The sequence below is a fragment of the Fusarium falciforme genome, chromosome 3 (genome assembly GCF_026873545.1).
Source record: "Fusarium falciforme chromosome 3, complete sequence".
Lineage (NCBI taxonomy): Eukaryota > Fungi > Ascomycota > Sordariomycetes > Hypocreales > Nectriaceae > Fusarium > Fusarium falciforme.
The window spans coordinates 3,634,627-3,662,498 of NC_070546.1; the positions used below are offsets into that span (position 1 = coordinate 3,634,627).

The 27,872-nt window shown below is 53.6% G+C and overlaps 9 protein-coding genes across 9 annotated transcripts; 5 read left to right on the forward strand and 4 right to left on the reverse strand.

Moving 5' to 3' along the window:
* Positions 1–1,431: 1,431 nt before the first annotated feature.
* Positions 1,432–3,270, reverse strand: NCS54_00439000 (Hypothetical protein; the record flags this gene model as incomplete). Its single annotated transcript, XM_053149929.1, has 2 exons — positions 2,935–3,270; positions 1,432–2,877 (listed from the first exon to the last, which is right to left on the reverse strand). The coding sequence occupies exons 1-2, from the start codon at positions 3,067–3,069 to the stop codon at positions 1,432–1,434; spliced, it is 1,581 nt and encodes a 526-aa protein (XP_053005904.1). The 5' UTR covers positions 3,070–3,270.
* Positions 3,271–4,179: 909 nt separating this feature from the next.
* Positions 4,180–6,782, forward strand: NCS54_00439100 (PAN2-PAN3 deadenylation complex subunit PAN3; the record flags this gene model as incomplete). The annotated part of the gene is made up of 4 exons (XM_053149930.1): positions 4,180–4,427; positions 4,939–5,057; positions 5,111–5,196; positions 5,256–6,782. 4 exons carry the CDS (start codon positions 4,180–4,182, stop codon positions 6,780–6,782), a joined length of 1,980 nt encoding a protein of 659 aa, XP_053005905.1.
* Positions 6,783–7,838: 1,056 nt separating this feature from the next.
* Positions 7,839–8,494, reverse strand: NCS54_00439200 (Sm domain-containing protein; the record flags this gene model as incomplete). The annotated part of the gene is made up of 3 exons (XM_053149931.1): positions 8,194–8,494; positions 8,052–8,123; positions 7,839–7,969 (listed from the first exon to the last, which is right to left on the reverse strand). The coding sequence occupies exons 1-3, from the start codon at positions 8,393–8,395 to the stop codon at positions 7,839–7,841; spliced, it is 405 nt and encodes a 134-aa protein (XP_053005906.1). The 5' UTR covers positions 8,396–8,494.
* Positions 8,495–11,323: 2,829 nt separating this feature from the next.
* NCS54_00439300 (Hypothetical protein) lies at positions 11,324–13,374 on the forward strand (the record flags this gene model as incomplete). The annotated part of the gene is made up of 3 exons (XM_053149932.1): positions 11,324–11,435; positions 11,797–11,910; positions 11,987–13,374. 3 exons carry the CDS (start codon positions 11,324–11,326, stop codon positions 13,372–13,374), a joined length of 1,614 nt encoding a protein of 537 aa, XP_053005907.1.
* A 786-nt stretch (positions 13,375–14,160) lies between these two features.
* Positions 14,161–15,481, forward strand: NCS54_00439400 (Hypothetical protein; the record flags this gene model as incomplete). Its single annotated transcript, XM_053149933.1, has 3 exons — positions 14,161–14,363; positions 14,460–15,210; positions 15,269–15,481. 3 exons carry the CDS (start codon positions 14,161–14,163, stop codon positions 15,479–15,481), a joined length of 1,167 nt encoding a protein of 388 aa, XP_053005908.1.
* Positions 15,482–16,542: 1,061 nt separating this feature from the next.
* NCS54_00439500 (Sorting nexin-3) lies at positions 16,543–17,071 on the reverse strand (the record flags this gene model as incomplete). The annotated part of the gene is made up of 3 exons (XM_053149934.1): positions 16,543–16,571; positions 16,627–16,948; positions 17,003–17,071. 3 exons carry the CDS (start codon positions 17,069–17,071, stop codon positions 16,543–16,545), a joined length of 420 nt encoding a protein of 139 aa, XP_053005909.1.
* Positions 17,072–18,358: 1,287 nt separating this feature from the next.
* NCS54_00439600 (Hypothetical protein) lies at positions 18,359–20,006 on the reverse strand (the record flags this gene model as incomplete). Its single annotated transcript, XM_053149935.1, has 2 exons — positions 18,359–18,669; positions 18,722–20,006. The coding sequence occupies 2 exons, from the start codon at positions 20,004–20,006 to the stop codon at positions 18,359–18,361; spliced, it is 1,596 nt and encodes a 531-aa protein (XP_053005910.1).
* A 1,356-nt stretch (positions 20,007–21,362) lies between these two features.
* NCS54_00439700 (Hypothetical protein) lies at positions 21,363–23,065 on the forward strand (the record flags this gene model as incomplete). Its single annotated transcript, XM_053149936.1, has 2 exons — positions 21,363–21,868; positions 21,922–23,065. 2 exons carry the CDS (start codon positions 21,363–21,365, stop codon positions 23,063–23,065), a joined length of 1,650 nt encoding a protein of 549 aa, XP_053005911.1.
* A 1,389-nt stretch (positions 23,066–24,454) lies between these two features.
* NCS54_00439800 (Dolichyl-phosphate-mannose--protein mannosyltransferase) lies at positions 24,455–27,625 on the forward strand (the record flags this gene model as incomplete). Its single annotated transcript, XM_053149937.1, has 5 exons — positions 24,455–24,774; positions 24,878–25,167; positions 25,222–25,505; positions 25,560–27,026; positions 27,086–27,625. The coding sequence occupies 5 exons, from the start codon at positions 24,455–24,457 to the stop codon at positions 27,623–27,625; spliced, it is 2,901 nt and encodes a 966-aa protein (XP_053005912.1).
* Positions 27,626–27,872: the final 247 nt, after the last annotated feature.

The window sequence follows — 27,872 nt, forward strand, 5'->3', positions numbered from 1 at the left end:
CTGCGGTTCGAGCTCGCGCCACAGCGGGCGGCGCTTGCGGTGGGAAGCGGGTTTTGGGGGGCGCGCGAGCACGCGGGGGAGAGGAGAGAGAGAGTAAGGTCGGTTAGAGGACAGGTAAGTTAGTTGTTGATTTCCTAGAAGCTCGAATAAAGGTATTCGTAGAGGAGGAAGAGAAGAATTAAGAGGATGTCGAAAGGGAAATGAACGACCAAATAGGGAAAGCGCCGAGGGGGATGCTGCGAGTTTCAGAAGCGGTGATGTTGGTTGGGAGAAGGCCGACGATGGGCTCTGGCTCTTGGTGTTGGAGCGGGCGTCGACTGATTGGAGCGCCGGTTGTCTGGGATTAGCAGGACTGGGGGGAGAACTCGCAAGGGTCTTGTGTGTCGCTTGGCGGTGATGAGCGAGAAGGAAGCAATCCCAGACGGTGAGAGAGGTAGGAGGAGGTGGTTAAGAGGAAGAGGTTCAAGTGAAGCAAAGAATGCTGCTTGAATACCGCCGATCAGTCGTTGACAAGATACAGCCTCTGTATTCGTAGGCTCCCTCTAAATTGCCAAGTTTCGGACTTGTCCAGGGTCCGTGATGCGCGGCGCGGTCTTCGAATAGGTAGGTAGGTACCAAGCCCCGTGCGTCACCTTTAAAAGTTGACAGCAAAGGAGATTAGCAAGGGGAGCTTACAAACAATCCCCGACACAGAAGAGAGATCCTACTAGTAGCAGCAAAAGTCGAAACTTTTTTTTTCCTGACGCCCCCTCTCTTGAATAAGTTTATCGGTTTAAAGTTGAGGCCTCTGATGAAGAACGACTCCCTCCCCCCAAGACAATATGGACAAGACGTCCCCATCTTTTGCTAGCGGCCAACCGTTGCACAGCCTCATCGCCCTACGCAATCAACCCCTCAGGGAAGCACATGACACTTCACTCTTGGCTCGCCTCTTGAAGTGAGAATTGCTGCTTTGTCAAGTCATAGATGTCGGCAAGACACTCCTCTTGACGAGAACGCGTGTCGTTGTGCTCTAGACGGGTTGGCAGGGTGGTCCCTTTGCAATAGACACATGCATAGAGGGCCCGCATCATGCATGCACTTTGATGCTCTGTATGGACGGCCGTATGGACGGATCGTGGTTAGCTTCAACCACAGGACGTGATGTCCCCCTTCTCCAGACCATGGGACTGGATACATCTGTCCTTCAGTATTCCCTTGTGACATGGCAAACATGGTGACTTGTCGGCATATTTCTCACAACACTTTGTCCTGGTGTTGTCAGGGAGCTGTCGTACACTTCCACACCCACGTCAAGAGGCCGCCGTCTACACCTTCACTCCACTCTGAATCAACATTTATCCCTCAGAAAGGATTAGATTGACGCTTTACCGCTATGTCAAGACTCATGGGTCACAGATAACCTCCCCATCATGCTTCCTTGGCACTCGCCTACTGTTGCCCCTCCGCCTCTTCATCTTCGTCATCGTCGTCGTCGTCCCCCGACTCCTCATCCGAGTCCGGTGATATGTCCTCCACAATGAGGTTTCCTGATCTCCCGATCTTCTCTCCCATCGTCACCGTGGTCGTGGGCTCGTACACCATCCGCGGGAGAATCGATGCGATTCGGAATCTGTACTCGTGCTCGTACTCCTCTGGCTTGTCACCTCCTTCTGGGTTCTCCTCCTGCAGAAGTTCGTAGCACTCCACAAAGGCATATAGGTCTTCCATAGAAGCGTCTTGGGGGAAACGTCGGATGATTCGACCAATACCTGACTCCTCGGGCATCTTGAGCGCAACCCGCACAACGCTCTTATCGCTGGCAGGAGGCTCGGCCACGATAGTTGTGGCCCTCCATGCTCGCCATTGTTGTCGCTTCTCCTCGAGTCTTGCTGCTGCCTCTGCTTCCTCTTGAGCTCGCTTCTCTGCTGCCACCGCAGCTGCAGCTGCCTCCCTCTTCTGACGTGCGCGTTCTCGGTCAATAGCCAAAGACCGCTCATATGCAGAATCCTGCTCAGTTCGCAGATTCCTCGTCACCTCTTGTGCGACTCGCTCTGCCCTTACCCCTTCCAGGTCGGCGCCGTACTTCTCGATAGCGGCTCGCAACTCTGAGAGGTAGGTCGCCGGCGGCATAGGTCCGACAAGTCGCTTCGCTATTCCCATGCGGGTGCTACCCTCCTTGGGAGTGAGGCATACCAGTGCCGAGAAGGGGAACTTGGTGCATACATACTCTTGGGCGACTTGATATGCTTCTGAATCCAAAACGTTTCCTCCCCATAGGATAATGTTATTTGCGGGGTCCTTGATAAAATCGACCACGTCTGGGAAGAGCAGGGTGTCCTTGACGAAAGATTCGGTATCGTCATGCTCGGGGGACATTAGCACAACGAGCATAAACTTAAGCTCTTTCTTGGCCAGATCATGCGCCTGGGCAACGCCGCCTTCAAAGAAGGGTAGCTCGTTCTCTCCATATTCTTCCTCAAATTCTCGTTTAAACCTCGCGGCTGTATCTCGCGGCATAAGTGGTCGGCGTCCGTTGGTACCCCGGAAACCTGTCGATATCCTACTCGTCACCGCCCGAGGTCGGATCGATGCGGGCAAGAATGACAATACATATATCAAAGTCCGGAACAAAGTCGAAGCCGCCCTCCATCCCCAGCCAAATGGTGCAAGAACAAGTCCTATGATCCAGGGCGACCGCCCGGTGACGGGGTTCTGGGGGACGATTCTCGGAGCTGGATCGGTGCGCTGCCTTGGTGAAGCTCGGGGGGATCGGGCAGACGATGCTAACAAACTCTCCTGAAGGTTCTCATGTCTCGCCGTCGCCCGAGGAATCTCTTGTTGTGCCGCAGCTATGGGGTCGGGAGCTTCGCCGTCAAAGAACTTGGCAATGGCGATCTGTAAACCCCGAGGTCAGATTGTTGGAGCGTATAGTCGGGGATGCTCGTTTCATACCTGAACGTTCCATTCAGACCGCCGAAGAAGCGGAATAGCATCACTAACTTCCTGATTTGTGACCTGGGTGTATTGGTTGAGGGCCTCTTGCTGACTAGAGGACAACTGTCCCAAGTCAATGTCGGCTTCGGCCATGATGCCGGTTTGTGTCCCAGGTGCCCCTCCTCTGGTAACGGAAATCAGAAAGCAGGGGATGATGCGCCAATACAGGCCCAGAATAAGTTCGGGGTAGCTGGCGAATATGTAGGAGAATAACTTCGGCTTTGGTGTTTTGCGGTGACACTCGTGACAAGAACCACCTGGACAGTTTGGAGGTGCATGCGAGCAGTCGGCCCGGTGACCCGTTTGCCAAATAGACGCAGTGTAGGAGAGTAAAAACAAGCCACTGCTTTAACTCGAACGAAAGGCGCAAGAAATGGTTGCTACTTTGGCGAGTCAGTTGCTGACTTTATCCTCTATATCCGGCGGTCGAGGATCGAGAAGATGCCCGCCGGAAGCTAAGTAGAGCAGTGACGAATGGTGGCATCGGACCGCGTCAAGAGCTACCAAGGTAAAGGTACCGGCTGCGCTGCTTATCGGGGGGTATTCTTCGGAATATTGTATTCTTGGAACGGGCAAGCACGATTGGCGTCATGGCGCGGGGGGGTGCATATGTACCTGACCATAGAGTTTAGCTGAGACAGTACCTCGAAGCGCGGTGCTGGGCTGGCTCACGACTCCCGTCTTGCCTTCTCACCCAACCCAACTAATAAACTGTCTCCGCGCGCGACGGACGACTCCTCCACCAAAACTCCCCCCACCGCCCACATCCACACTCTCTCCATCTCCTGCATATCTTTCCTCCCGGCGTCGTCGCTCCCGCTTCAAGAGGCGACGGCCCGCGCCTTGTTCGCCCAGGAACACTGTCCTTGGCTCCTCGTCGTTTGCTAGGGCTGTTCCCGTCAGCCCGTCCGACCCCGCCGTTCGTCTCCTTCCTCCATATGGGCGGCCGGTCGCCTCGATCAATTGAGCCATGGGAAATGCTTGCCAGAGTCAAGTCGGTGTTCCTTTCTCTTTGACTGGTCTTTTCTGCAAGTTGCGCCTTGTATGGTTCCTTCGCCTCTCGCAATCTTGCTTTGCACCCGTCGTCCCATGACGGCACCCGTCTCACTCTTGGCTACGCACCCGCTAACATCCACACCACAGTAGACGTCGTAAATCCGACCACGGGGACGGTTCTATCCTCATCACTATATACTATTGACCATGGCGACGTCGCGATACCAACCAGCCGATCTGCGACGCCAGATCGGCTCCCCAAGACCCAAGGGACGCGGTTCGTACCCTCTCGATCCCAACCCAACACCCCGCGATTCCATTCGAGCTGACCCGGCCCTACCAGAGAATAAGGATACACTATGTCGAAACGTTCTCATCTACGGTCACTGCCGATACGAGGATCAAGGTTGCGCATTCAGCCACGACCAAAACAAAAACAATTCAAACTCGGAAACGTAGGTTTATCTTTCGTACTCTGGTCATTTGGTATCCCCAAGAAACCCTGCGACACAACGAACCCAGCCCAACCTTGTTTGCCGCCACAAGTTACACAGCCCGCCCATTGACGCCGACACCCGTGTCCCATGTTTTCCGATCCCGCGGCCTGTTCGAGTCGTCCTCGGCTTGTTTGACTTGGGGTTCCTGGGTCCCCTCGAAAGGCGCCGTTCTCGGAAGCATCGTCGCTTGGAGGGATGTCGTGTCGCCTGACATATCCGCTCATCGGCCGATACTCGAATGCCCACAAACGCGCTGTTCCGACTGGTCCGTACCGTAGTCAGAGCTCTCTACAATCACTCGTCTCTGCGATCGCTTCTAGAATTGCCCAGACTTGCTCATTGCCTCGATCTGATTCGTCACCCGACAGTGTCTTGGGCATTGGCGTTGTGTGTTTTGCAAGCCCTAGACATGTTGATGAACGAGAACAATTATTGGGGCACAAGGCATCATGACTGACGAATTATCTAGTTCCAAGAAGACGTTGAACGTTGATTCACCGTCATTTACACCTGCAGGGCTCGGCAAGAAGCCCACATTCTCGTCGCAAGCTGCAAGTGCTCCAGCTTTCACTCCACGTGGTTTAGGCAGTACGAATCTCTTCGTCATGACAGTGACATCTGTCCGACTAACAGCAACGTAGCAGCCACCCCTGTCGGGCCCGAGAACGATGGCAGTGTGTTCAATCCTGCGGCTATCCGCGAATTCACCCCAACATTCGACATTTCTGTAGGTCATGACGGCTGTCCGTTTGTTGGTCCCTCCGTCGTAGCTGACCAACTATCTAGACTACGACAAACGGTTCCGCTCAAGATAGCGGACTATCCTATGACCCTTTTACAATGCCGCCAGTAAATCCAGGCCTTTCCACACCTCAGTTCAACCCCTATGCCGAAGATCACGGCGCCCTTGGTGGCCATGGACCTGGCTATTTCCCGCCGCAAAACGCCTTCACGACACCACTTGAACCCCTTCAACATCACCTCTATTTCCCTGTCGGACCGAAGCGGGATGACCTGATGCCGTATCATCGAGTGCCGCATGACTTCTTTCTTCCCGAGAAGGAGCGGCAGGAGATTGCGAGGAAGCTTGAGGCTGCCGGCCAGGTTCTCCCCAATTCACAGCTGCCACAACTAGATAACTATCACAACTTGGTTCCCTTGGACACGACACACCGCAAAAACGCCAACATCTTTGGATATCCTAGTTGGATTTACAAGGCCACGGCCACCAAGACCGGTCACATCTATTGCTTGAGGCGACTCGAAGGTTACCGCTTGACCAACGAGCACGCGATCAGACAGGTCAAGGAATGGCGCCGCATCAGCAACGGCAACGTGGTCTCGATATTAGATGCATTTACGACCCGTGCATTTGGCGACAGCTCCCTCATCTTCGTTCAGAACTACTTTCCACTTTCAAAGACCCTTGTCGAGGTCCATCTATCTCCGACTCCTACCCACGGCAACCGTGTTCCCGCAAAAACACCCATTCCCGAGAACACCCTCTGGGGCTACATATCGCAAATCGCCAACGCTCTCCAAGCAATCCACTCAGCCAACCTCGCAGCTCGATGCATCGATCCTAGCAAGATCATCCTGACCGACAAGAACCGCATCAGATTGAGCGCCTGCTCCATTCTGGATGTTGTGCAGTTTGACGCTCGCCGGCCAATCCAGGATGTACAACAAGAGGACTTTATCCAATTTGGCCGACTATTGCTATGCCTCACAACCAACACGCTACCGATTCATCTTACTAACCTGAAGATATCTATGGAGCAAATGAGCAGGACATACTCTGTTGAGATGAGAGATACCATCTTGTGGCTGCTTACACCGCAGCAGCCCCCCGCGCAAAAGGGAATTGACGAATTCGTACGCGGAATTGCCGGCCGGATAACATCCACGTTCGACATGAACCTGCAGGCTTTGGATAAGGTCAACGCAGATGTGATGCGGGAGGTAGAGAACGGCAGGGTGGCGAGGCTGATGATGAAGCTGGCCACCATCAATGAGCGATACGAATTCAACGGCGACCAGAACTGGTCCGAGAACGGCGAACGATACATACTCAAGCTATTCCGGGACTACGTTTTCCACCAAGTTGACAGCAACGGCAACCCGGTCCTCGACATGGGTCACATGCTCCGTTGCCTCAGCAAGTTGGAAGTCGGGACAGAAGAGCGGATCTGTCTAACCAGCCGAGACGAACAAACGAGTTTCCTTGTCAGCTATAGGGAGCTGAAGAAGATGCTAACGACTTCATTTGGCGAGCTTGCAAAGGCAAGCAAGTCAGGGGGTCGAGGATTTTAGGAGGATTTAGACGGTTTCAGGGGGGTTTAGGGAGAATCTTGGGTGAAGTCAAGGACGATTTTTAGAGGGTTCAACGGGTCCTTTGGAATATCGTAGGATCAAGGTTAAGTAGGACGAGGCAAACAAGGGCAAGGCCCGGTAACCTGCAAGGACACAGATGAATGGGGAAAGAACTCCATCGAGCCACAGCAGACTTTGGGGGGAGAGTGTGAGGACCTGGATTTTCTAGGGAAAGGAAAGACTCGGCTCTTATACTGACTGAGACCGCTTCCATCGAAGACAGCGCATCTTCCTCTACAAAGAGACCATTGCCGGCAAATTGGGTAGACAAGGGGCCAGGGTTTGGACATGATGTCTCTATACGGCTGATGACGGCACGACGGGGTCTCGGGACAAGCTACACACGGACTGCTGGCACGAGGGGATTGAACGATGATGGATGGAGGGATTAGGGAGCAGATATTTAACACACCTTTGTTCATATAAGTTAGCATGAATGATGATTGAGTTACCTAACTACGATATCTGGCAACAAGATGAAGTGAAACGGACTCATTTAGCCTTGTATGAAGATGAAGCAAGGTTATCTCAGAGATATACTTTACCTGGGATATTTTTCTCCTCTCTGACGATCCACCTTGTATAAAAATAGGGTGAGATGCTTCTGAGGATTTTCTGAATTCTTACACGAGCAAGGACTGAGCGAGATGTTACACGACGAGAATTATCTGTCTTGTGAATATGGTATATTGCCTTGATTTAAAACAAGACTGTTGATGTGAAGAACGTGATACCATGCCCTCTCATGGCGTGAAGTCACCAGGCTGGCTGAGCTGAACTCGACAAGCCACATGTTGCCATCTCGCCGTTCATTCGCAATCCAGCAAGCTGTGATAGTAGATGCAAGTCTAAAAGGGTCATCACGTCATTCCGCCAGCTAGACACTGGTAGGCAAGGCCATAACAGCGGCCGGCCACCCTGTGAATCGGGGCTTCTTCCTTCACACCGTTTTTGTGATTCTTTCCAACTAGGTGTATTCTCCAGAGAATTCGTGCTTCATTCATCCTCGGCTTGGACAAAGGGGTTGGCGATCTCTTCGCTGCCGTCGACGGGGCTCACGAGGACGAGGAGGGTGCCTCGAACGACGACGAGACCGAGGGAGCGGGTGGACTCGTTGCCTTCATCGTCTGTTGATGGTGTGTTAGCATGGGCATGTTAGGAAGAGCGTACTCTGGGTGAATGAGCAACTCTTTATAGGTCTAAACATACCTCGGACAACTTCGTGTACATCATCAAGGACCAGATTCATCAAAGCATCGTAACCCTTCAAGGTGCCCTTGACTAGAAGCACAGGTTAGCATCGTAGCTCCAGGGCTCACAGGCGCTGATCGCGCGAGACAGCGCAACGTACCCTCTCGTCCGCCGTTGAACTTGACCGTGATCTGCTTGTCCATGTACTTGGCCAGGTCGAGAATGTTCTCCTTCTTGGTCCTCTCGCGATCGTGCTGCGCACCCGCTCCAGCGCCGCCTCCTCCTCGTCCTCCGCCTCGCCCGCCACGGGGGTGAGATCCCTGGCCGCCCCGGCCGCCTCGGTGCGAGGGTCTATCGGACATGGCGCATGCGTGGTGGGTTTTCTTCCTTGGGGTGTCGAAGGGAGGGGGTGGGTTTTGTAGGGCTACGAATTCGAGATGGTTTGGATGCGAGCTTGCTTGGGGGTTTGGGTCAAGGTTGGAACTTGCGAGGCTTTGGTGGGGTTGGAGGGGCTATGCATTTTGGGGAATGGTGGCGGTGTGAAAGAGGAGCACTGGATTGCGGGGAGGCACGTGCTAATGTGCGTGCCAGAACGTCACTTGAAGATGGAGAAAGAGTGCAGTTCAGTGCAGGTTGGCTGCAGCCGGGAATAAGGCCATGGCGGCAGGAAGTCGTCTGCCGGTCTCCATCTCTCTTGGCATGAGATTCCTGTTTCTTTGTCCCAATTGGAATATGATAACCAAGTTACGCTGTGGCCAATGGAGGGACGAGGAGAAAGCCTCAATTTCTTCATGTGACGGGTTGGTTCCGGTGTCAGTTTTTTAACATAACAGAGCGGCCGATGACAACCGTGCAAAGATGGATCTGGAGCAGGCCATGATATCCATGATGGATACCAATGTAGGTAATCCGAGGAACAAAGCTCGGTCAAGCTTTCTAGGGCAGCCGATTAGCACTGCCGCACAGATCAACGTCACCATAGGACCATGTCCATCTTCATCACCGCTTCACTTTCCGTCTCTCCAATTTCGCTCGCGTGCCTCGGTACTAAGGATGCAGCAACCGGACCAGATTAACGAGCTTGCATGGTCATACCGTTAGTTCACTGGCATGACAAGCAAGCATGTCGATATTGCCTCATACAACATGACATTGGATCCAAGGACAGGACCAGGACCATGCAAGCATCCATCGTTACCGCCCGCCAGCCATCCATCCATCCGGCAGCAGTCCGCCAAGCCAAAGATGCAGCACAGGCTGCACAGCCTCGTCTCGCGTCGCACAAGGTTGGCGCGCAAGGGTTCCCGACAACATGCGTCCTGGGTGCTCAGAAATCTTATTTGACGGCACGGGTCCGGGGTGGGCGCATGTAGGTCGGTAACTCGCGCATAGGAGGAGCGCGATGCGATGCGTGTGCGTACTAACCCGTATGTTTTGATGAGTTGTTTTTTCCCTTTTCTTTTATGAGTGTTAATCCCAGATTGTGAGAGAGAATATGGATACGGAGGCCTCTCGAGGTCGGTCATGAAGGAAATTGCACGCAGGAGAAAAAAAGACCTGTCCAAAAAGGGAAACTAACTAGCAGCTTGGTTTAAACCCGCTATCCGCTTGTGCGGTTGTTGCTTGTCTCCTTGTCTGACCTGGGGCCGTGCATGTGGTGGCCACCAAATCAAATTGCTCGAGATTCTCCCACCTTTTCGGAAATCGTGCCCTGACTTGACATCTGATGTTGGTGTGTGTGCCTGTCTGTTCCGCCGGTGACGTTTTTTTGCCGGGTGTCGTCGCTTTTTTGTCTTGGGAGTTCTTCAATGCTTCCTTGGCTCGCGTAAACGGCTTGAGCTTGACAGCTCCCGTCCAGGGAATAGGCCAGTAACAGACAGAGTGTACCTGCCCTGCCGCCGTTACTGGAGCTGGAGTCGGAGATTTTTGAGCACCTGCCATTCCAATTGTTCCCCAGCTTGGGTCCCATGGATGTTTCTTTGACCTCAGACAGCCTGGACCAGACCCTGGTACAACAAGTACTGTACACACCTCTTCTCTCTCCTGCTGCAGTCTGTCTGGACCTGGACTTTGACCGTGAGCTCTTTCCTCCCCCCACATCCGACCCGGCACTTTCTTTCTTTGCTGGAGACTCTTTTTCCCATCTCATCCCATCCCCATCCCCATCCACATCCATCCCATCTCCCTCCCTCCTCTGTCCCCCCTTGGCCAAGCGACATTTGATCTTCTTCCCACTTCTTTTCCACCTACGCCTCCCTCTACACCTCCTCTGACACTCGCCTCCTCCCCCTACAGTACAGTACAGTACAGCCTGCAGGCCGTGTGTCGTGTTTTACAGTAGCTGCTCTCCGACAGCTCATGCGAGCGAGGGATTTTCATTACGAGACGGATTGACCAGTAACGACGGGATCTTGACATTCTGTTCTCCTCTTGGCGGTCATTTGCCTGCATCTGGCGTCCATCCTCCTTATAACATCCAATCCATACCTACCTCCAGACCAGTCCAGTACAGTACCTTCAGTACTACAAAATCGAGAGCTTCTCCCCGGGCCAGCCTCTTTCGCCTCCGTCAATCGCTCATCCATCGACTCAGTCCATCTCTCCATCATCTCACTCGCACATTACTACAGTACTTCTCTCGCCATGAATTTACAATAACCGTTCCTGCCGCCCCCTTTTCCCCTCTCTTCCCCTCCCTCTTTCACCACCACCCATCAACATCACCATCACCGCCTTCCTCCGCGGCGCCCTCCCTCCCTCGGTTCGTCGCCACTCACCTGACTGACCCTCATCATCCTCATCCGCGCTTCCGTCAAGTCAAGCCTCTCCGCGATTTCATACCCATCTCTTCCCACACTCAGCTACCCTTACCCAGCCCGCATCGGGCCCAGTGCGCATACCATACCGTACCACTCGACGGATATCTCCTTTGCGCGCTCAAAGTCAATTTGAGGGTTCAACCTCGGCGTTTCTTTGACGCTCTGTGACAGAATTCGTGTCTTGAATTGACCTTGACCTGCTTCTTGTCTACCAGCATTTACACTTGGTCAAAAGATTAGTGCGCCAGTCAAAAGGTACCAATATGACTCCTAACACCTGCCCTAGTACCATTCGAGGCTAACAGTCTTTAGGAGCACGGCATTCACAAGCAGAGAAGCCATCTCTCATTTGTGATTACTTTCTGCCTATCCAAATCCCAGTTTACACCTAGCTACTTTGACGAGATTTTGGGTCGGTTTGGAAGCCCGGCTAGCATTTTTGCGACCACGCATTCGCACAGAGCAATCAAGATGGGGCACACTTCCGACTCGGAAGCCTCCAAACGAAAGCGTGACGTTGATGATGCTGGTGGTCAACCAGGACGTGCCCAGCTTGCACCCGCATCCGCATCCCTACAGCAAGGTATGTCAAGTGCGAGAATAGCTATTCAACGCAATGCCATGCATGTTATGCCGCCTCGAGTCTCGAGACGCCCATCCGTAGCCTAAGACACGAGATGGTCTGGTCTGGCTGGATCACCACTGCGCGTGCCTCTGCATGTTCCGTGTCCCGTCCCCCAACCCAACGCGTCTCCTCATCTCGTGGTGTGGCGCGTGCAAGAGGCATACGTACCCGCCATCCTTTCATGGCACCCTCGCCGGACGCAGCGTCTAGCTCGACTCCTCCAGGGACGCACATGTTGTTGCTTTTGTATCTGACTCTCTTGTCTTGGTGCGCTGGCACAGCTTGCCGACTTGGAGGATATGCTAACACGACATTCAAGGCATCCCCGGCTACATCCACTATCTCCCAAGGTCAAACACCTCTCACTTGAGTCTAATACAAGGTGATGGCGATACCTTTGCCGATATCCTTGGTCTCATCGCCGAATACGAAGGTAAGCGTGCTCCGACCTCGGCTCGACAATAGGTCGATCATCCAGTTTGCCATCAGCGTCCTGACCAGTACTGCAGCCGCTCTCGACAGACACGAGAGCCTTGCATCAAGTCTCGGAGCCAAGTTGACTGGCCCACGCCTTCTCAGGGGCATTGAGAAATTTTTCGATGGGCCAATCAAAACCACACCTCTTCAGCCTTTCTCCAACCCCATCAGTTGGCTGGACGTGGTCATTTTCGCAAGATCCAACCCCAAGGACTTCAATCTTGTCCCCAAGCCAGATGGTTCTCGATGTTGTCAGTTCCTACTCAAGGGCTCTCAGGTCGAAATCACCGAAGATGACTGGCGTCTGGTGTGGTCCGGCGCCCTTGACCGTTTCCCCCTTGACCACCCCCTTGAGGAAGACGAAACGGCGGAAATGGCGACGCTAGATATTCTCGAGCAGAGGACATCCATTCTATACAAGAAGGCTGACGAGGTCGCGGCAAGGGCTCGCATTCTCAACCACCGACTTGGGCAGAGAAAGCAGGACATTCGCCGGCGCCGAAACGCACAGGATCCTTCTTCAAGGTTCCCAGCTAACAGTGCCAACCAAAGAGGGTCAAATTTCAGTTCAGGATACGATTTACATGCGGATCTTCTTCAGCAGTTTCTCACTGCCTCAGCCTCGCCGCCTCCTTCACGATCGACATCAGTAACTGGAGTGCCTCTCGCCACTCTCAGTCAACCATCGCCATCTCACAGTACGACGTATACCCAGACTCATGCTCCTCGCTTCTCTGGACACTCCGCGGAGTCCTTGATGCAGCCTGCGGTCGACAGCAGAGAGACTGCCTTCCGATCTCTTATCACGCAGAGGACAGATCAACTGGGCAAAGGCGATGCGATCAACCCTCCGTGCGACCGATGCCGGCGCTTGCGAGTAGAATGCATCAAGCATTTGACGGCCTGTTCAGGCTGTACCAAGAAGCATGCAAAGTGCAGCTGGAAGACGGTCACGGATGACGAGTTCCGACGCCTCAAGCGGGAGATGGGTCTCCGAGACGAGATGGATATTGACGGGCAGTCAGAGGCTGGACCAGCACCGGACACTTTGGATACGAGGGATCCTCGATCGAGCCGGCTCAGCGATAGACAAGAAGCAGGCCGGACATCAGGAGAGAGAACCCCTGGCACTTTGGGAGATGATGGCTCTCGACCTCCGAGCCGTAGCCGCAGCGATGGGCACCCTCCGAGTACCATGGAACCTTCAACTGCATCGATGCATCGCTTCGACCTGAGCGCCGAGCGGCATCGTCTCCCCTTTGCCATGGGACAATCAAGTGCAAAGTCAGATCAAGGAAGTCGAGGGAATGAGCATATGCAGGCTGGTTCTAGTGCACCCAGCCTGGCTACGACGGTGGCAATGGCCCCCAAGAACACGCATAGAGTTAGCGATGGTTCACAAAACACTTCACCCAGCTAACACGACGACACGTTCTAACTGCTGGAATATCACGGTGCCTTTCTCAACAATCGTTTAGCAACGAGCGTTGAGAAGAAGCATGAGGCATGAGAAGCCCCCATTGGAAGAACCATCAAGGCGAGCTGTCTGGTCCTAGTGTACGGAATGGGATCGAGAACAGACAAATGTTACGATAGCAGTCAAGCAATAGGACTTGGCGAACGTGTGATGAATGAAACGAATGAATAAATAAATGCCGCTTTAAAAACCATTACTCCGTACTGTCGGGTACTTGATCAGTCAGGTTGTCGATGCCATGATGGTCGGAGCCCCGGACCCACACCGGGTGTCTAGAGGTACGTACCGACGGCCGGATCGGAAACGGGGACCACTCTTTTTTTCTCTAGGCGGGTCGAGGCAAGCGCACGCCCAGTGGCAGGCGCGGAAAAAAAGTTTCGATGTGCCTGGAAGGAAGCAAGCAATCGCAGTCGCTCTTCGTTCGCTGATTCATGAAAAGATTCTCCGTCTTTTCTTTTTCACCACCACCCAATCCGTTCCTTTCCAACGACGTTTAACGATCGGCCCCCGATTGCTTTTTGAACGTGTGCTTCTGTTTATCGCACAGAAGTCGGATTGGAGCTGGATATCTCTCCCGACGTTCCCGCCCGCGCATGCAGTGCTTTTAATCTAGACGACCATCGACGACGAGTCACAAGAGGAAATTTTGACGACCACCACCACACGACCGATATCGACGAGACCAAAGACAATCGACTTGGATCTGGAAGATTGAATCTTCTTGTCGCCATGTCACACCAACAATCCTCCCTGCCCATCATGACCACCCGCGGCGACGACAAGCCTTTTCACCACACCCAAGTGCCCCTCGATCATTCGGCGCTGATTCAGTCGCGGGAGACGGGCGATGTCCTCCCCGACGATACCCCATTGCAAGGCAATGTCAAGGCGTTGCCCTTTGCCAAGTCATGGGTTCACATGCTTGCGGGCGGGTATGTGCATTTCCTCGATCGATCGCCACCTGAAATGCGACGAGACTCGAGACGCAAACACGAGAAACAGTCAAGCTAACGGGTGCCAATTTCTAGTGTCGGTGGCATGACAGCTGCAGCAATGACTGCTCCTCTCGATGTCCTCAAGACGAGACTCCAATCCGATTTTTACCAGGCCCAGATCCGAGCAGCGCGCGAGGCTCAAGGCCAGGCGATCGGCCGTCTTAACCCCGCCAGAGCGGCCCTCTACCACCTCAACGACACCCTCCAGATTCTCGGCTCCGTGTATAGGACTGAAGGTTGGCGCGCTCTCTTCAAGGGTCTCGGTCCCAATTTGGTCGGTGTGGTGCCTGCCCGTGCTATCAACTTTTACGTGTACGGCAACGGAAAGCGCATCATCTCTCAATATCTCAACCACGGCGAAGAGGCCCCTTGGGTCCATCTTTCAGCTGGTGTTGCAGCTGGTGTCGTGACCTCGACGGCGACGAACCCCATTTGGATGGTCAAGACGCGATTGCAGCTCGATAAGAACGTTGCTGAGAAGAGCGGTGGCGCCCAGCTGCGCCAGTACCGCAACAGCTACGACTGTGTGCGCCAGATTATGCGAAATGAAGGCATTCGAAGTCTGTACCGTGGAATGAGCGCCAGTTATCTCGGTGTTGTTGAGTCGACGATGCAATGGATGCTGTACGAGCAGATGAAGGCCTCTCTTGCCCGAAGGAACAACGAGATTATCAGCAGCGGACGTGAGAAGACATTCTGGGATAAGACTATTGACTGGACTGGCAACGGCTTTGCTGCTGGAAGCGCCAAGCTTGTTGCTGCTGTTATTGCTTATCCTCACGAGGTACGTCATTGGCTTGGAGGTAGTTTCATCTGTGGTTATATACTAACTGACTTGACAGGTTGCGCGAACCCGACTTCGACAAGCGCCCATGGACAATGGGCTGCCCAAGTACACGGGCTTGGTTCAGTGTTTCAAGCTCGTCTGGGTTGAAGAGGGTCTTATGGGTCTCTACGGCGGCCTGACTCCTCATCTCATGCGAACAGTGCCCAGCGCAGCCATCATGTTTGCCATGTATGAGGGCATTCTCCGACTCTTCCACACCCCTGCTTAAGGGGTGAAGAACGACTTTAAGCACCGAACACGCCAAGCATGAGAGGACCTGATCCTCGTCGCTTGATGTTTTGTAACAATACCAAAGGCGGATACGACTCGAGCTATCCAGGGAGCTTTCCCAGACGGCCCGACAACATCGCCGACCTTTGCCAGGAATGTATAATACCCTCCTCCCTCAGGACCACAAAAGGATTACGAGATGGGGTGACGACACGATAAAATGGGGAGACGGAGCAGCAAGGATGTCTTTACGGCGTTTGGCGAGCGGATGGATTGGTAGAGGCTCAGGCAAAATCACCCACTCACACTGACACTGACAACAAAACTTGCAGCACAAACATGTACGATCTCATGTACTATAGGAGGGAGGCGCACGCTTTGCTTTTTTTTTTCACCTGGATATGAACGCGACCTTGGCTGCATTGCATGATGGCTGGATTGCGCATATAAGGACATAGAATTCTCCCATCTCCCTCTTTCGGAGTGTCTTGGGGTGTAAACGTTGAAATGTATAAAACGAAATTAATGAATCCTTCTACGATTTATCTTTTACGTAAACTCTTTTTATGTCTGAGACGTTGGATAAGCTCTGTTAATCTGTTTAAAAGGCAAGGATACAAGACAACCCAACAACGCCCCCCTGAGTGAAACAGACAATTGAGCCGCCGCGAAGCTCCCAGAAGTCTTTTGGAGCGTGGTACAAGTTGAAAGCGACGAGAACAAGATGAAAAAAAAAGAGACCGGACCAGAGGTTGCTTTTCCATCCCAATGCGCAATTGGAAAGCAGAAGAAGAGGAAAATGGGGGGTGTTTCAGAGGGCCATATAACATGTACGAGAAGAAGAAAACGGTCTCTCCCTCTCTTGTCCTGTTGCCTCACAGCCCCTTTTTTTTCACTTCAAGGAGTTTCAGTTCCCATGGCGTGCTGCTTAAGGGTATCGAGGGGGGCGTCTCGGTGGTTGGCGTGCGGGTTTCGCTTGCGGAGCTTTCGAGGATGTCGGGTGGGAGAATCGGAGGAAGACGAGGAGGAGGATGAGAAGGGCCAGATTAGACGAAGGCGTCACCAGGCGTTGCGGTCCCAGTTGGGATCTGATATCTGATCAGTATTCATGATTACACTTGCGAAAATTGAAAGCTAACTCACCCTGAACAAAAGCAGCCAGGACCTTGCTCCCCGTCTGCAGCAGCGGATGGCCGACGACGATCTTGAGGAACTTTTCCAGACCGGCGCGGCGGCCCTCGATGACGTCGTCGCTGAAGCGGTTGGTAAAGACCTTTCCGGGGAGGGGCGGGATGGTGACGCGGGCGCTCTCGCGCTCGAGGATGTCGCGGAAGTACTCAAAGTCGGAGTAGCGGCGGCGGACGCTGCTCTGGCGCAACTTGAAGGCGGGGATGTTTGTGCGGCAGAGGATCTCGTAGTCGGTGTACATGTGGCGGCCCATGCCGTGGGTTCTCGGGTTTCGGACCTGATGTCGTTAGCTATGAGCTGGAGATGTGTGTTTGGGGGATGGCAAGGGTACCTCAATCTCGAGAAAGTTCTCGGGAGGACCATAGATCTCGTCAAAGCTCTGCTGGCGCGTATCGGGCATGGACTGCAGGATTGGACGGTGGAACTGAGAGCCGGGCGAGACGGGCTCGCGGCCGGCGGTATCTTGTTCTGAAGCCAGGGTTGCGGTTTACGGCGCGGAAGCCGTACGGACGGGAGATGCGAGGCTGAAGGGGACGAGGAAAACGAGAGGCGCGCGCGCGCAAAGAGGTGGTGATGCTATCAGAACGTGGTGGATGTTGTAGGTAGGTTGTCGCATGTCGTCTTCAAGACAGGGTGGGGGTGAGCAACTCAGGCGGGGTATTGGTCCGTTCTCCGGTGAGGAACCTTGGCTACGGGTTGACGATTCCTTAGGTAACAGTCTTCTCAGCACGGGCTATCTCGGATTGCTCCGTTTTCAGCTGACGATGGTGTCACAGCGTCTCATTTGCGAAGATGCTGATGATTCATCGTCATATATAGAGTATGTATGCATGTAACGGGCTTGCAGATACATTAACCGGCTTGTTGGGTTTGAGGATGAGAAAGAATTACTATGCATGACTTGGATTGACCTTCGGTAGTGGCGCTCGGTTTTGCGCTGCATTTATACTATAAAGGTTAGGATAAAGATGGCCCAAGGGGACCGTCCATAGACATCACTCAGGAGACACGGCCAAGGCAATCCTCTGCCGCGCAATACCGATCATTGCAGGTAGGATAATTCATTGTTACATTAACTTGCTACAAGGCACAAATAGTATGGGCCCCATTTGACGAAGCAGTCTGACCTCTCTTGTGTTATAACCAACAGAGGCGTCAGCAACGGCCAGGTTTGCCTCGAGATGGTCTTCGAGGACCATCAGCCGGCCTGCTATTGTCGTCTAGATACAGGTCAACTCAATCTGTTATACAGGCCACGGGTACTTGGCCATAGCATGCCGTCTGCTCTCAAGACTGCTATCCAAATCAAGTCCCTCGTCGTAGCAGAGTATGGCAGGAAGCCTGAGCGGGTTTGGGAGCAACCGAGTGGATGGCCATATTCCAGGCTCGCTATCTCTTGATGTGACCACTATCCTCCACGTCGCTGCTCGCAGACGAAATGCACGCCGAGGAATTGAGCTGAAACAATGACGCATGAGCCCCTGAAATCAATAACGCCAGACGCCAGATGTGCCTCACCTTGGGCCTGTTCCTACAACGCCAAACTCTTGATCCGTATTTTCATACAGGATCCATGTTGGAGGTGGACCTTCTTTCGTCCCCTCCCGTAATCAGGTAGTTGTCGGCATGTTGTCGACAACTCCTCTGCTCTCATTCGCCAATGTAGACGCCTCTCCGCATCAAAGCCTTACTTCTTGTCGGCAAACTTCTGGTGAATAGCACGGATCTGCTCCTCCACATTGACGTTGTGCATATGGCCAAGCTGCGCCTGACTCTTGGCATCCATGGCTCCGTCATAACTGTGAATAGCCGCCTTCTTTCTCCGCGCACGCTCATCTTCCGAAATGGACTGGCCAGTAACCGGGTCGAAAACGTCTTCACGCTGGCTGGCCAGACGCTTGAGGTTGTTGGCGACATCGACGTGGGACATGTTGGATGACGCGTATCGTGAGTCGGCCTTGGCCTTTTGCTCTTTCCAGCTGGGATCGAGAAGTTCGACTAGAGAATAGTTAGTGACTGACACATCTGAATAGGGTAAAGGGGGACGTACTTCGCATATGAGCTTCGAGCTCGTTCATCGGGATATGCTGCTTGCAGTTGGGGCACAGAGCCATCTGAGTTCCCTGTCTGTTTGCTGCCTTTTGCGCCGCACGTGGCACATAATTCTCCTTGATCTTCATAGGAGCGCCACCACGAGCCTCGGCATGAGCCTGCTGCTTGCGGGCCTGCTGCTCTGCACGCTCCTGGATCCGGCGTTCCTCTTCCTCCTCTTGAGCAGATCGTTGTGGTTGCTGCGGACCGGGGGCATAGGGCTGTGGGGGAGGAGGCATATGGACGGGCTGGTAAGGTTGCTGTTGGGGGTGAGAAGGTAGAGGATACGATGGGGCGGGTTGGGCTGGGTGGGCATTGTAGCTCGTCTCTTCGTCGGGCATGGCTTCTTCGATTCGGAGGTTGGAGCTGATGGAAGCTTTGTTTCGGTCCTCGAGGGAGGCGTACTGAAGCTCCGAAAGGTTGGTCGGGGGCGGCAGGTTGGCCTGATCATCCGCATCGTTAAAGGTGATTGTCTCGACGACAACAAAGTCACCCCAGTCGATCTGCGCAAACTCGGCCTTTTGCTTCTCTTCCTCCTCTTCCTTCTTCTGACGCTCAGCCTCCTGGTACTTGGCATACTCGGCTCGCTGTTTGGCGCGATTCAGCACATGGAACCTGTCCTGGATGTTGGCCTCAAGTTCCTTGGTGCGCTCCTCCTGGGCCTTTCCTCCTTCGCCACTTAGGCCGCTTGCGCGTAGAAGCGTAGTATACTGGTCGATGATGTGTTGGAAGAAGTTATGAAAGGTGTGGTTGGGAATCAGGAACTGAAACTGAGGGTTTCCGGCTTCGCGCTGAGCCAGCTGAGTCATGAATTGGCGACCATTCTTGGCGACAAACAGAGCAGTAAGTCGGATAACATCCAAATCCTTCTGGTTGATACGAGGCATTCGCGCAGAGAACTGAAAGTCGGCAGGCTTGGGTGGGCCCTGGGGCTTGGGAGGCGGAGGCGCGGCCTCGCCGACGCGACCAGCAGCGATCGCTGTACCGCGCCCACTCTTGACCTCATCGAGTCGCCATTGATAGTACGGGTGGTAGGCGTCGGAGGGGTTGAGGAAGCTGAACTTGGGATTCGAGCGCTCCTTGTCGCGGATGCGATCTTCGAAGACGGCGCCGTTGCGCGCGACGTAGCCGGCAGTCTTTTCGAGGACGTTGCGGATCTCGCGGGGAGGCAGGACGACACCCGCGGGGGGCTTGATCTCGTCGAGGACGGCGGCGGCGTCGCCGTTTGTCGTTACGGCGGCCATTGTTGGGGAGGGACGCGCTGAAGAAAAAGAGGCTGATGGGGAGCTATCAGCCAGAAGGCGCCTTGGGAAATTTCGAGGTGTTCTGGCGACGCGAAGCTTGGGCCGGAGAAATATTGTTCCGGATGTTGCTGTCATTTTTGCTTGGGGCAAGAGCTGCCTATCGACCGGGAGGTTGTCGACCTTGACTCGAGATTGCAATATTCTTCTGATTTCATTCGCATTCCTATTTAAACAATTCACGTCTTCCAATTGATATCATCGTTTTCGCTTTAATGCTCTTTCTATCTCTCCACGTCCCAGAGCGCCCGAGCTAGAAACGCAAGCGGTTTCCGACTACCAATACAGAATTCCCTATTGAACATCAGTACTCACTAGCACCGACAGTCGACTTACATGCTGTACTCCAAGTTGAGATCCGTGAGGATGTATCACAATGATGTCGTCAATCTTTAACCTGTCTCTATTTCCTGCATAGACGAGTTGTCTTGTCACGTTCAACACAGTCAAGGTGGAACAAACGAGTCTACCATCAACAGTAGAGGCCATCGAGGAGAAACTCTCGTCGATTTGCTCGATAGTGGAATTACACAGGACATGGATATTGTCGCGCAACAGCTCGCCGCAAGATTCACCTTTACTGCTTCATTGGTCGACCATCTCTGGGGAGCCAAAGGTCACACCGCCGGGACACATGGACTCTTCGCACGGCCTCCGACCGCGTTAGCTTCTTGCCCATCCGTTATCATTCTGCTAGAGCCTCTGCCATCCCGCCGGCGATTCTGCTAGCGAACCGAGATCTCCGGCAACTAACGTTAGTGAATTGACCAACCTATCGGGCATCTGTAAGATAGCAAGCTTGGCCTTGGGTTCTTGGACGAAGAAGACGGGATGGTGGTCTAGGGCTTACAGTACTTACGATGAAGCCTGGCCAGTCAGCTTTAGGGCCTTGTGCAACCCCAACTCAACAAACCTGCACAAGAACTGAACTTGATCTTCAAGAGACGTATCGCACCCTGGACACTCAGCAAAGATTGCCAAGTACATACCCCGCACAATCCGGCTTACCAAAATGGCCGATATGACGTTTTGTCGGCTGCTCGCGGAGTCAACGCCGTTTTCCCCGATCACGCACCCCAGCCTTACGGCCTTCCAAAAACATCCATCTTTTCACACACCATCCATTGAAAAAGGGGCCAAGGTATTCAACAGTACCTATTGACCAACCACTCATGTTCACTCTATTCCTTGGACGACCAAACAACGCACGGCTGGAGTGGACTCTCGGGGTAAAGCTTCTCCGCTGAAGGAGCCAATGATTAAATCCCTCCCGTTCCCTTCCTCATCCATGAAATTATTATGAATTCCACCCGAAGCAGTGTTGAGCCCGATACTCTACCCGTGGGAATGTCGTCGTCGGCATGGAGATCCTCGGCTCTGGAAGCTGTCTCCAGCTATCTGTTTGACGAACACTCCAGCCATTCAGAGGACGCTAGCATCTTGTTGGTACTGGTGTCATTCTTCTCACCCTACGACAAAATCCCCCTGGATCTTCTTGTCCGTGGCTCAACCAATCGCAGGCGTTGGACAGCCGATGGCAAGATCGAGACTGTGGACGCCATCCCAGTCGGATTGGTTCCGGAACTGGCTGAGTTGCTTTCGGACGCCTCAAGATTGAGCAACATCTTTGAAGAACTCTGTCGGGTTTCAGCTATCTTGAAGTATTCCGATGACGCCTACCACTTGAACGAAGACATGTCGGCTCGCATCCATGAAAGCCTTGATCCCAAAGGTCTTTCATTTTGGCGACAGCAAGCCCTGATCGTGGCATATAGAGCGATCCCCTGGAAGTACATTGAGTTTCCGTAAGTCTGTATGTAACCTTGACAAGCCTCGACCAACTACTGACCCAACTTAGTGACCCTACCGTCAAGCTATTCCTACCGCATTTGCAGCATGTAACAGAAACTTATCAAGATTGCTTTGACGATCTTCCAACAGTTGCAAGAACTGACTTCATGCTCACCCTCATCGAGGCTTCTCGCTTTCCTGGGATGGCATGGAAGTACTTTGCTGTTGGTCAAGCAGAGTTGGCTGCGGGACGCCTGAAGAACACGCATCTTCGCCTTTGCATCGGACAGTCCAAGGCACTCCTAGGTCGAATTAGCGGAAACATGAACGAAGCTGTGAACAGCCTACAGGATCTTGCATCAGACGACCCGGCAACCGCCATGAATCAGCGAACACGCTCGGAAATTTGCGTGACAGTCCTTCAGCGATGCTTGAACTACATTCAAGTGGCAGATCTTGACACCGCCCGAGAGTTGTTGGAAGACTGGAGCCTTCTTGGAGAGAACCCGTCCCCATTGGAAGAAGTTATATGCTTCCGAAAACATGCGCTACTTGGAAGAATCATGAGGTATCAAGGCGAGTTCAACGGCTCGCTGGAGCAGCTCGAGATAGCACACAAGACCACACAGGAACAGAGTGACATCATCCTGGAAGAGGATCTTCGCGATCTTACTTGCGATCTGGCTGACACACTGCGAGAGCTTGACAGACCTGTTGCTGGTGAAGAACTCCTCCGCGCGGAAATAGTGCGACGCACTGAAAGACCCGACCCTCTGCCTGGGAAGTCCCTTCTGGAATTGGCCCTGGCAGAATCGCTTTTTGCCCAAGGGCGGTACGAAGAAGCAGAGCAGATCTGCCTTGACGTCCAGACCAGGACCAGTCTTCTCAAGTATGAGAGGCTTCGACTGTACGTCATCCTGGCAAAACTGCGCCACATGAACTCTGAGTTGGAATCTGCGTTATCTTGTTGGAGTGAAGCGATGCAAGCGTTGCAAAAGTTCCCTCTTGTGAATGGAAGAGTGAATCGGATTATCTCAACGTCGATGGCAGACGTTCTCGATGCTCAAGGTCACGACTGGTTATCACAAGAGTCACCCAGACGAGCGTCCCTAAGTGAGCTGGCCAAGCCACAAGGTGTTCCGTACTGGATTGCAGGCTTCCGGCACTGGGCAGAATATCTGCAGTCGAGGGGGGCGCGGGGTGACTTGTAGCCTATCCAGACACGCTCTCTTGGACAGCTGTTGATCAGAGATGCCAAGTGAGACATGAATCTACATACATGGGAAGTGGAGTTGATATACCCGAGACGGAGTCATCATTGACGACTCGGCTCAGAGGGCGTTTATGCTTGTTATAGACTGTTTCCAATACTAAACATGTGCTAACACAAACGTGTCAAATGTCACCGAGAATAGTCGTCGTCACTATCCTCATCTAAGGAGAGGAGGGCACTTGTGTGGTCCAAGAACGCGCGTTTTTGGGCATGGGCGAAAAAAGGGGCTCTTGTGCAGTCTCGCCCTCCATGGATGTTTAGCCGCATCGCGCTTGTTCGGAGCTGATGCCACAGTCATGACGAACCCCTGCTGTGGCTGCAGTAATCAGCCACAACACGAGAGTGGCGCAAAAACGTCAATAGCTAGCTCTGATAGCTATGGGCTCAGGCTTAGATAGGAATGGTAGTTGAAACCTTTGAGCTTAGCTCTTGCTGAGCTTCATTGCCTAGTAGGCTAGGTATGTATCTTCTTCACGTCAATGATAGCAATACCTTTATAGGCATGAGCTGAGGTCGGCTGAGTGTTAGCTGTGCCTCGCTAGTGCCAAAGGACGCTTTTTATAGGGCGAATGTTCCCCTTCCATCTGCAGCTCCGTTTCCAGGCTAGCGCTACGGGGATTCCAGGGGATTTTCGTAGCCGGGGTCAGGGGTTGATTCGCTGTGCGTGTCCATGTACCTCCCCTCCCCCACTGGGCGCGAGGTACTAGTGGAGGCTACTCGAGCTGACGGGAACGGCAGCCAGCCGAAAAGGCCACTGTAGCTACAATTTTTGAGAGAGAGCAGAGCAGAGCAGAGAGCCTGGGCAGGAAGGAGCAGGAGCCCAGTGACACGCGCCTGCTGCTGCTGCTGCAAGCATCCTTCCAGTCAATCCCCCATCCCATCACCAGTTTCAGCCCACCCGCATGTGCTAAGTTAATCATCGACCATCCCCTGAAGCTTCGTGTCCTCCTCGACTTCTTTTCTTCCTTCCCTTTCCCCTTCTTCAACTTCGCATCACCCAACGACGTCCAGGCCTATTGTGCATCGCCTGCTGTCCATTCTATTACCGGACAGCTTGCGATTGAACTTTTGGGTCTTTTTCTTTTTTCTTATTCTTTTTTTTATCTTATCCTCCGACCCATTCGATGAGGTGTCTTTAAGTCATCTCCTCCCCCCGGCCGGTTTTCCCTTCTCGCTCTCGTTTCCACGACCAACGCTTTTTCTTTTTTTTACACCCAAAAACTATCCGAACCATTGTCCCCGATTCGAGTGTCTGCGCTTCAGGCACAGCTTCTAGAAGCCTCCTGCGATCGAGTCGATTCGAACTGAACATCGATACTTGACCGCCATGGCTCGTTCCCGGGGCAAGAGTCCCAGGCCGCCGGTCAAGGCTGAACAGCCTGTCGTCGAGAAACAACAACCTGCTCCGGTACCGCAGCCGCAGCAGCAGCAGCAGCAGCCTGCTGCCGTGGCTAGCAAGCCCAAGAAGAACAGCAACGGCAAGGCCAAGAAGTCGACCTCGTACAAGTCGGATGGTGTTGAGGACAACGATGTCTTCCTCCTCCCCGTCTCCGACTACTGGATTGTTCTCGGCCTCATGGTCGTGGCCACCATTGTCCGTGTCTACCGGATCTACCAGCCCACTAGTGTTGTCTTTGATGAGGTCCAGTGAGTCTTTCTCGCTCCTGGGAGCTTTGGTTGAGCTTCATCCCGAGCTCCAGCCATCCCCTGTCCAGACCAGTCCACTAATCGTTTCGTTTCACAACCACAGCTTCGGTGGCTTTGCTACCAAGTACATCAAGGGCAAGTTCTTCATGGACGTCCACCCTCCCCTGGCCAAGATGCTCATCGCCCTCACCGGCTGGCTCGCTGGCTTCGACGGAAGCTTCGATTTCAAGGAGATTGGCAAGGACTACATTGAGCCTGGCGTGCCATACGTCGCCATGCGCATGTTCCCCGCCATCTGCGGTATTCTTCTGATTCCCTGCATGTTCCTGACTCTCAAGGCTGTTGGCTGCCGTACCATGACGGCCGCCATGGGCTCCGGTCTCATTATCTTTGGTTCGTGTTCCTAGAGACGTACTGTTCGCATTGACTTGAGCTAACTCTTCGCAGAGAACGGTCTTCTGACCCAGGCCCGTCTGATCCTCCTCGATTCGCCTCTTGTTGCTGCTACCGCTTTCACTGTTCTGTCCTTCACGTGCTTCACCAACCAGCACGAGCTTGGTCCTGATAAGGCCTTCCAACTCAGCTGGTGGTTCTGGCTCATCAACACTGGTCTTGGTCTGGGTATTACCGCCAGCATCAAGTGGGTTGGCTTGTTCACCATTGCTTGGGTTGGTGCCCTTACTCTGGTCCAGCTCTGGGTTCTGCTCGGTGACACCAAGAACGTGTCGATGGTATGGAAATTATTGCCCATGTTGGTTCTTGATCAGCCTGCTAACTTCTTCTAGCGTCTTTGGACCAAGCACTTCATGGCCCGTGTCTTTTCCCTGATCGTCGTTCCTCTGACCTTCTACATGGCTATGTTCGCCATCCACTTCGTCGCCCTCAAGAACCCCGGTGATGGTGATGGTTTCATGAGCTCCGAGTTCCAGGCTACCCTCAACAACAAGCGAATGAAGGATGTTCCCGCCGATGTCATCATGGGCAGCCGTGTCACCATTCGTCATGTCAACACCCAGGGTGGCTACCTTCACTCTCACCCTCTCATGTACCCCACCGGCAGCAAGCAGCAGCAGATCACTCTGTACCCTCACAAGGACGACAACAACATCTGGCTCCTGGAGAACCAGACTCAGCCCCTCGGCGTCGATGGCCAGCCTATCAACGGTACCTATGCCTGGGACGCTCTTCCCGAGCCCCAGTACATCAAGGACGGTGCTGTTCTCCGACTCTACCACCGCCCTACCCACCGCCGCCTGCACTCCCACGATGTCCGTCCCCCGATCACCGAGGCCGACTGGCAGAACGAGGTCTCCGCCTACGGCTATGAGGGTTTCGATGGTGATGCCAACGATTTCTTCCGTGTCGAGATTGTCAAGAAGAAGACCAAGGGTGCTCTCGCCAAGACCCGCCTCCGAACCATTGAGACCAAGTTCCGTCTCGTCCATGTCATGACTGGCTGTGTTCTCTTCTCTCACAAGGTTAAGCTCCCCGATTGGGCTTCCGAGCAGCAGGAGGTGACTTGCGCTCGCGGCGGTACTCTCCCCAACAGCTTGTGGTACATCGAGAGCAACGCTCACCCCCAGCTGGAGGGTGATGTTGAGAAGGTCAACTACCGACGACCTGGCTTCTTTGGCAAGTTCTGGGAGCTTCACAAGGTCATGTGGAGGACCAACGCTGGCCTCACTGACTCCCATGCCTGGGACTCTCGCCCTGAGTCTTGGCCTATCCTCCGCCGAGGTATCAACTTCTGGGGTCGTCAGCACACTCAAGTCTACCTTCTCGGAAACCCCATCATCTGGTGGTCTTCCAGCGTTGCCATTGCCATCTGGGTCGTCTTCAAGGGTATTGCCGTTCTCCGATGGCAGCGCAGCTGCAACGACTACGCCAGCCCCACCTTCAAGCGATTCGACTACGAGATTGGCACTTCGGTCCTCGGCTGGGCTCTGCATTACTTCCCCTTCTACCTGATGAAGCGTCAACTGTTCCTTCACCACTACTTCCCTGCTCTCTACTTTGCCATCATTGCCCTCTGCCAGGTCTTTGACTTCATCACTGCTCGCGTTCCCGGCATTGGTGTCCGTGAGAGCAACACCATCAACCGCATCGCCACCGTTTCTTTCCTTGTCCTCTCTGCTGCTGTCTTCTCCCTGTACGCTCCTCTGGCCTATGGTAGTCCCTGGACCAAGGCTGAGTGCAAGCGCGTGAAGCTCTTCAAGACATGGGACTTTGACTGCAACACCTTCTATGATAGCGTAAGTGTTTTGTATCCAATCAATTCAGGTAATAGTTGACTAACACATACGACTTTCAGTACGACAAGTACAGCCAGGTTCCCGCAGTCAGCTCCTCCGTGGTTCCCACCACGCAGGCTACTAAGAAGGTTGACCCCGTTAAGCAAGAGGCTCCTGTCGTTAACAAGCAGGAGGAGGCTGTCATCTCTGGAGCTCCTGAGCCCGCGGTTGAGCACCGTGTGGTTGCCAAGGAGGAGAAGGTTGAGTACCGTGACCAAGACGGCAACCTCCTTGACCCTGAGCAGGTCAAGGCTCTGGAGGGCAAGGTTGAGTTCAAGACCAAGTACGAGACCAAGATCCGAGTCGTTGATGAGAACGGCCAGGAAGTTCAGGAGCCTGAGGGCGGCTGGCCTGCTGACATTGACGCCGGTGTCGCCCCTCCTCACCCTGATGTTGAGGGTGTGAACAGTGAGACTCTCAAGGGCAAGGAGAAGGTCGAGGAGGTCGTGGCTGCTCCTGAAGATGTTGCCGCTAGCAAGGATGGTGAGAAGGAGGCCGAGGAGGCCAAGGCCAAGCCTGCCAGCGAGAACCAGGACGCCACCGTCAAGGATGAGCTGTAAGCTATTGGATACTTGAGTTCTCTTTGCGAGACCCTCGATTTCCATGTTTACGAAGCCTGGCTTGCAAACGGCCCTACCTACTCTCCTGGCTCAGCCTCTTCTACGAACCTTCCCGCAAGCTTTGTAACATCATGTACTCATTATCACTTGACGACTTATGGAGAGGGTGGGAAAATCCCTGGCGATCTTATGCTACTAGAGAAGATAGGGGGGATAATCAGTATCTGTCTGGTTTTGGAGGAGAAAA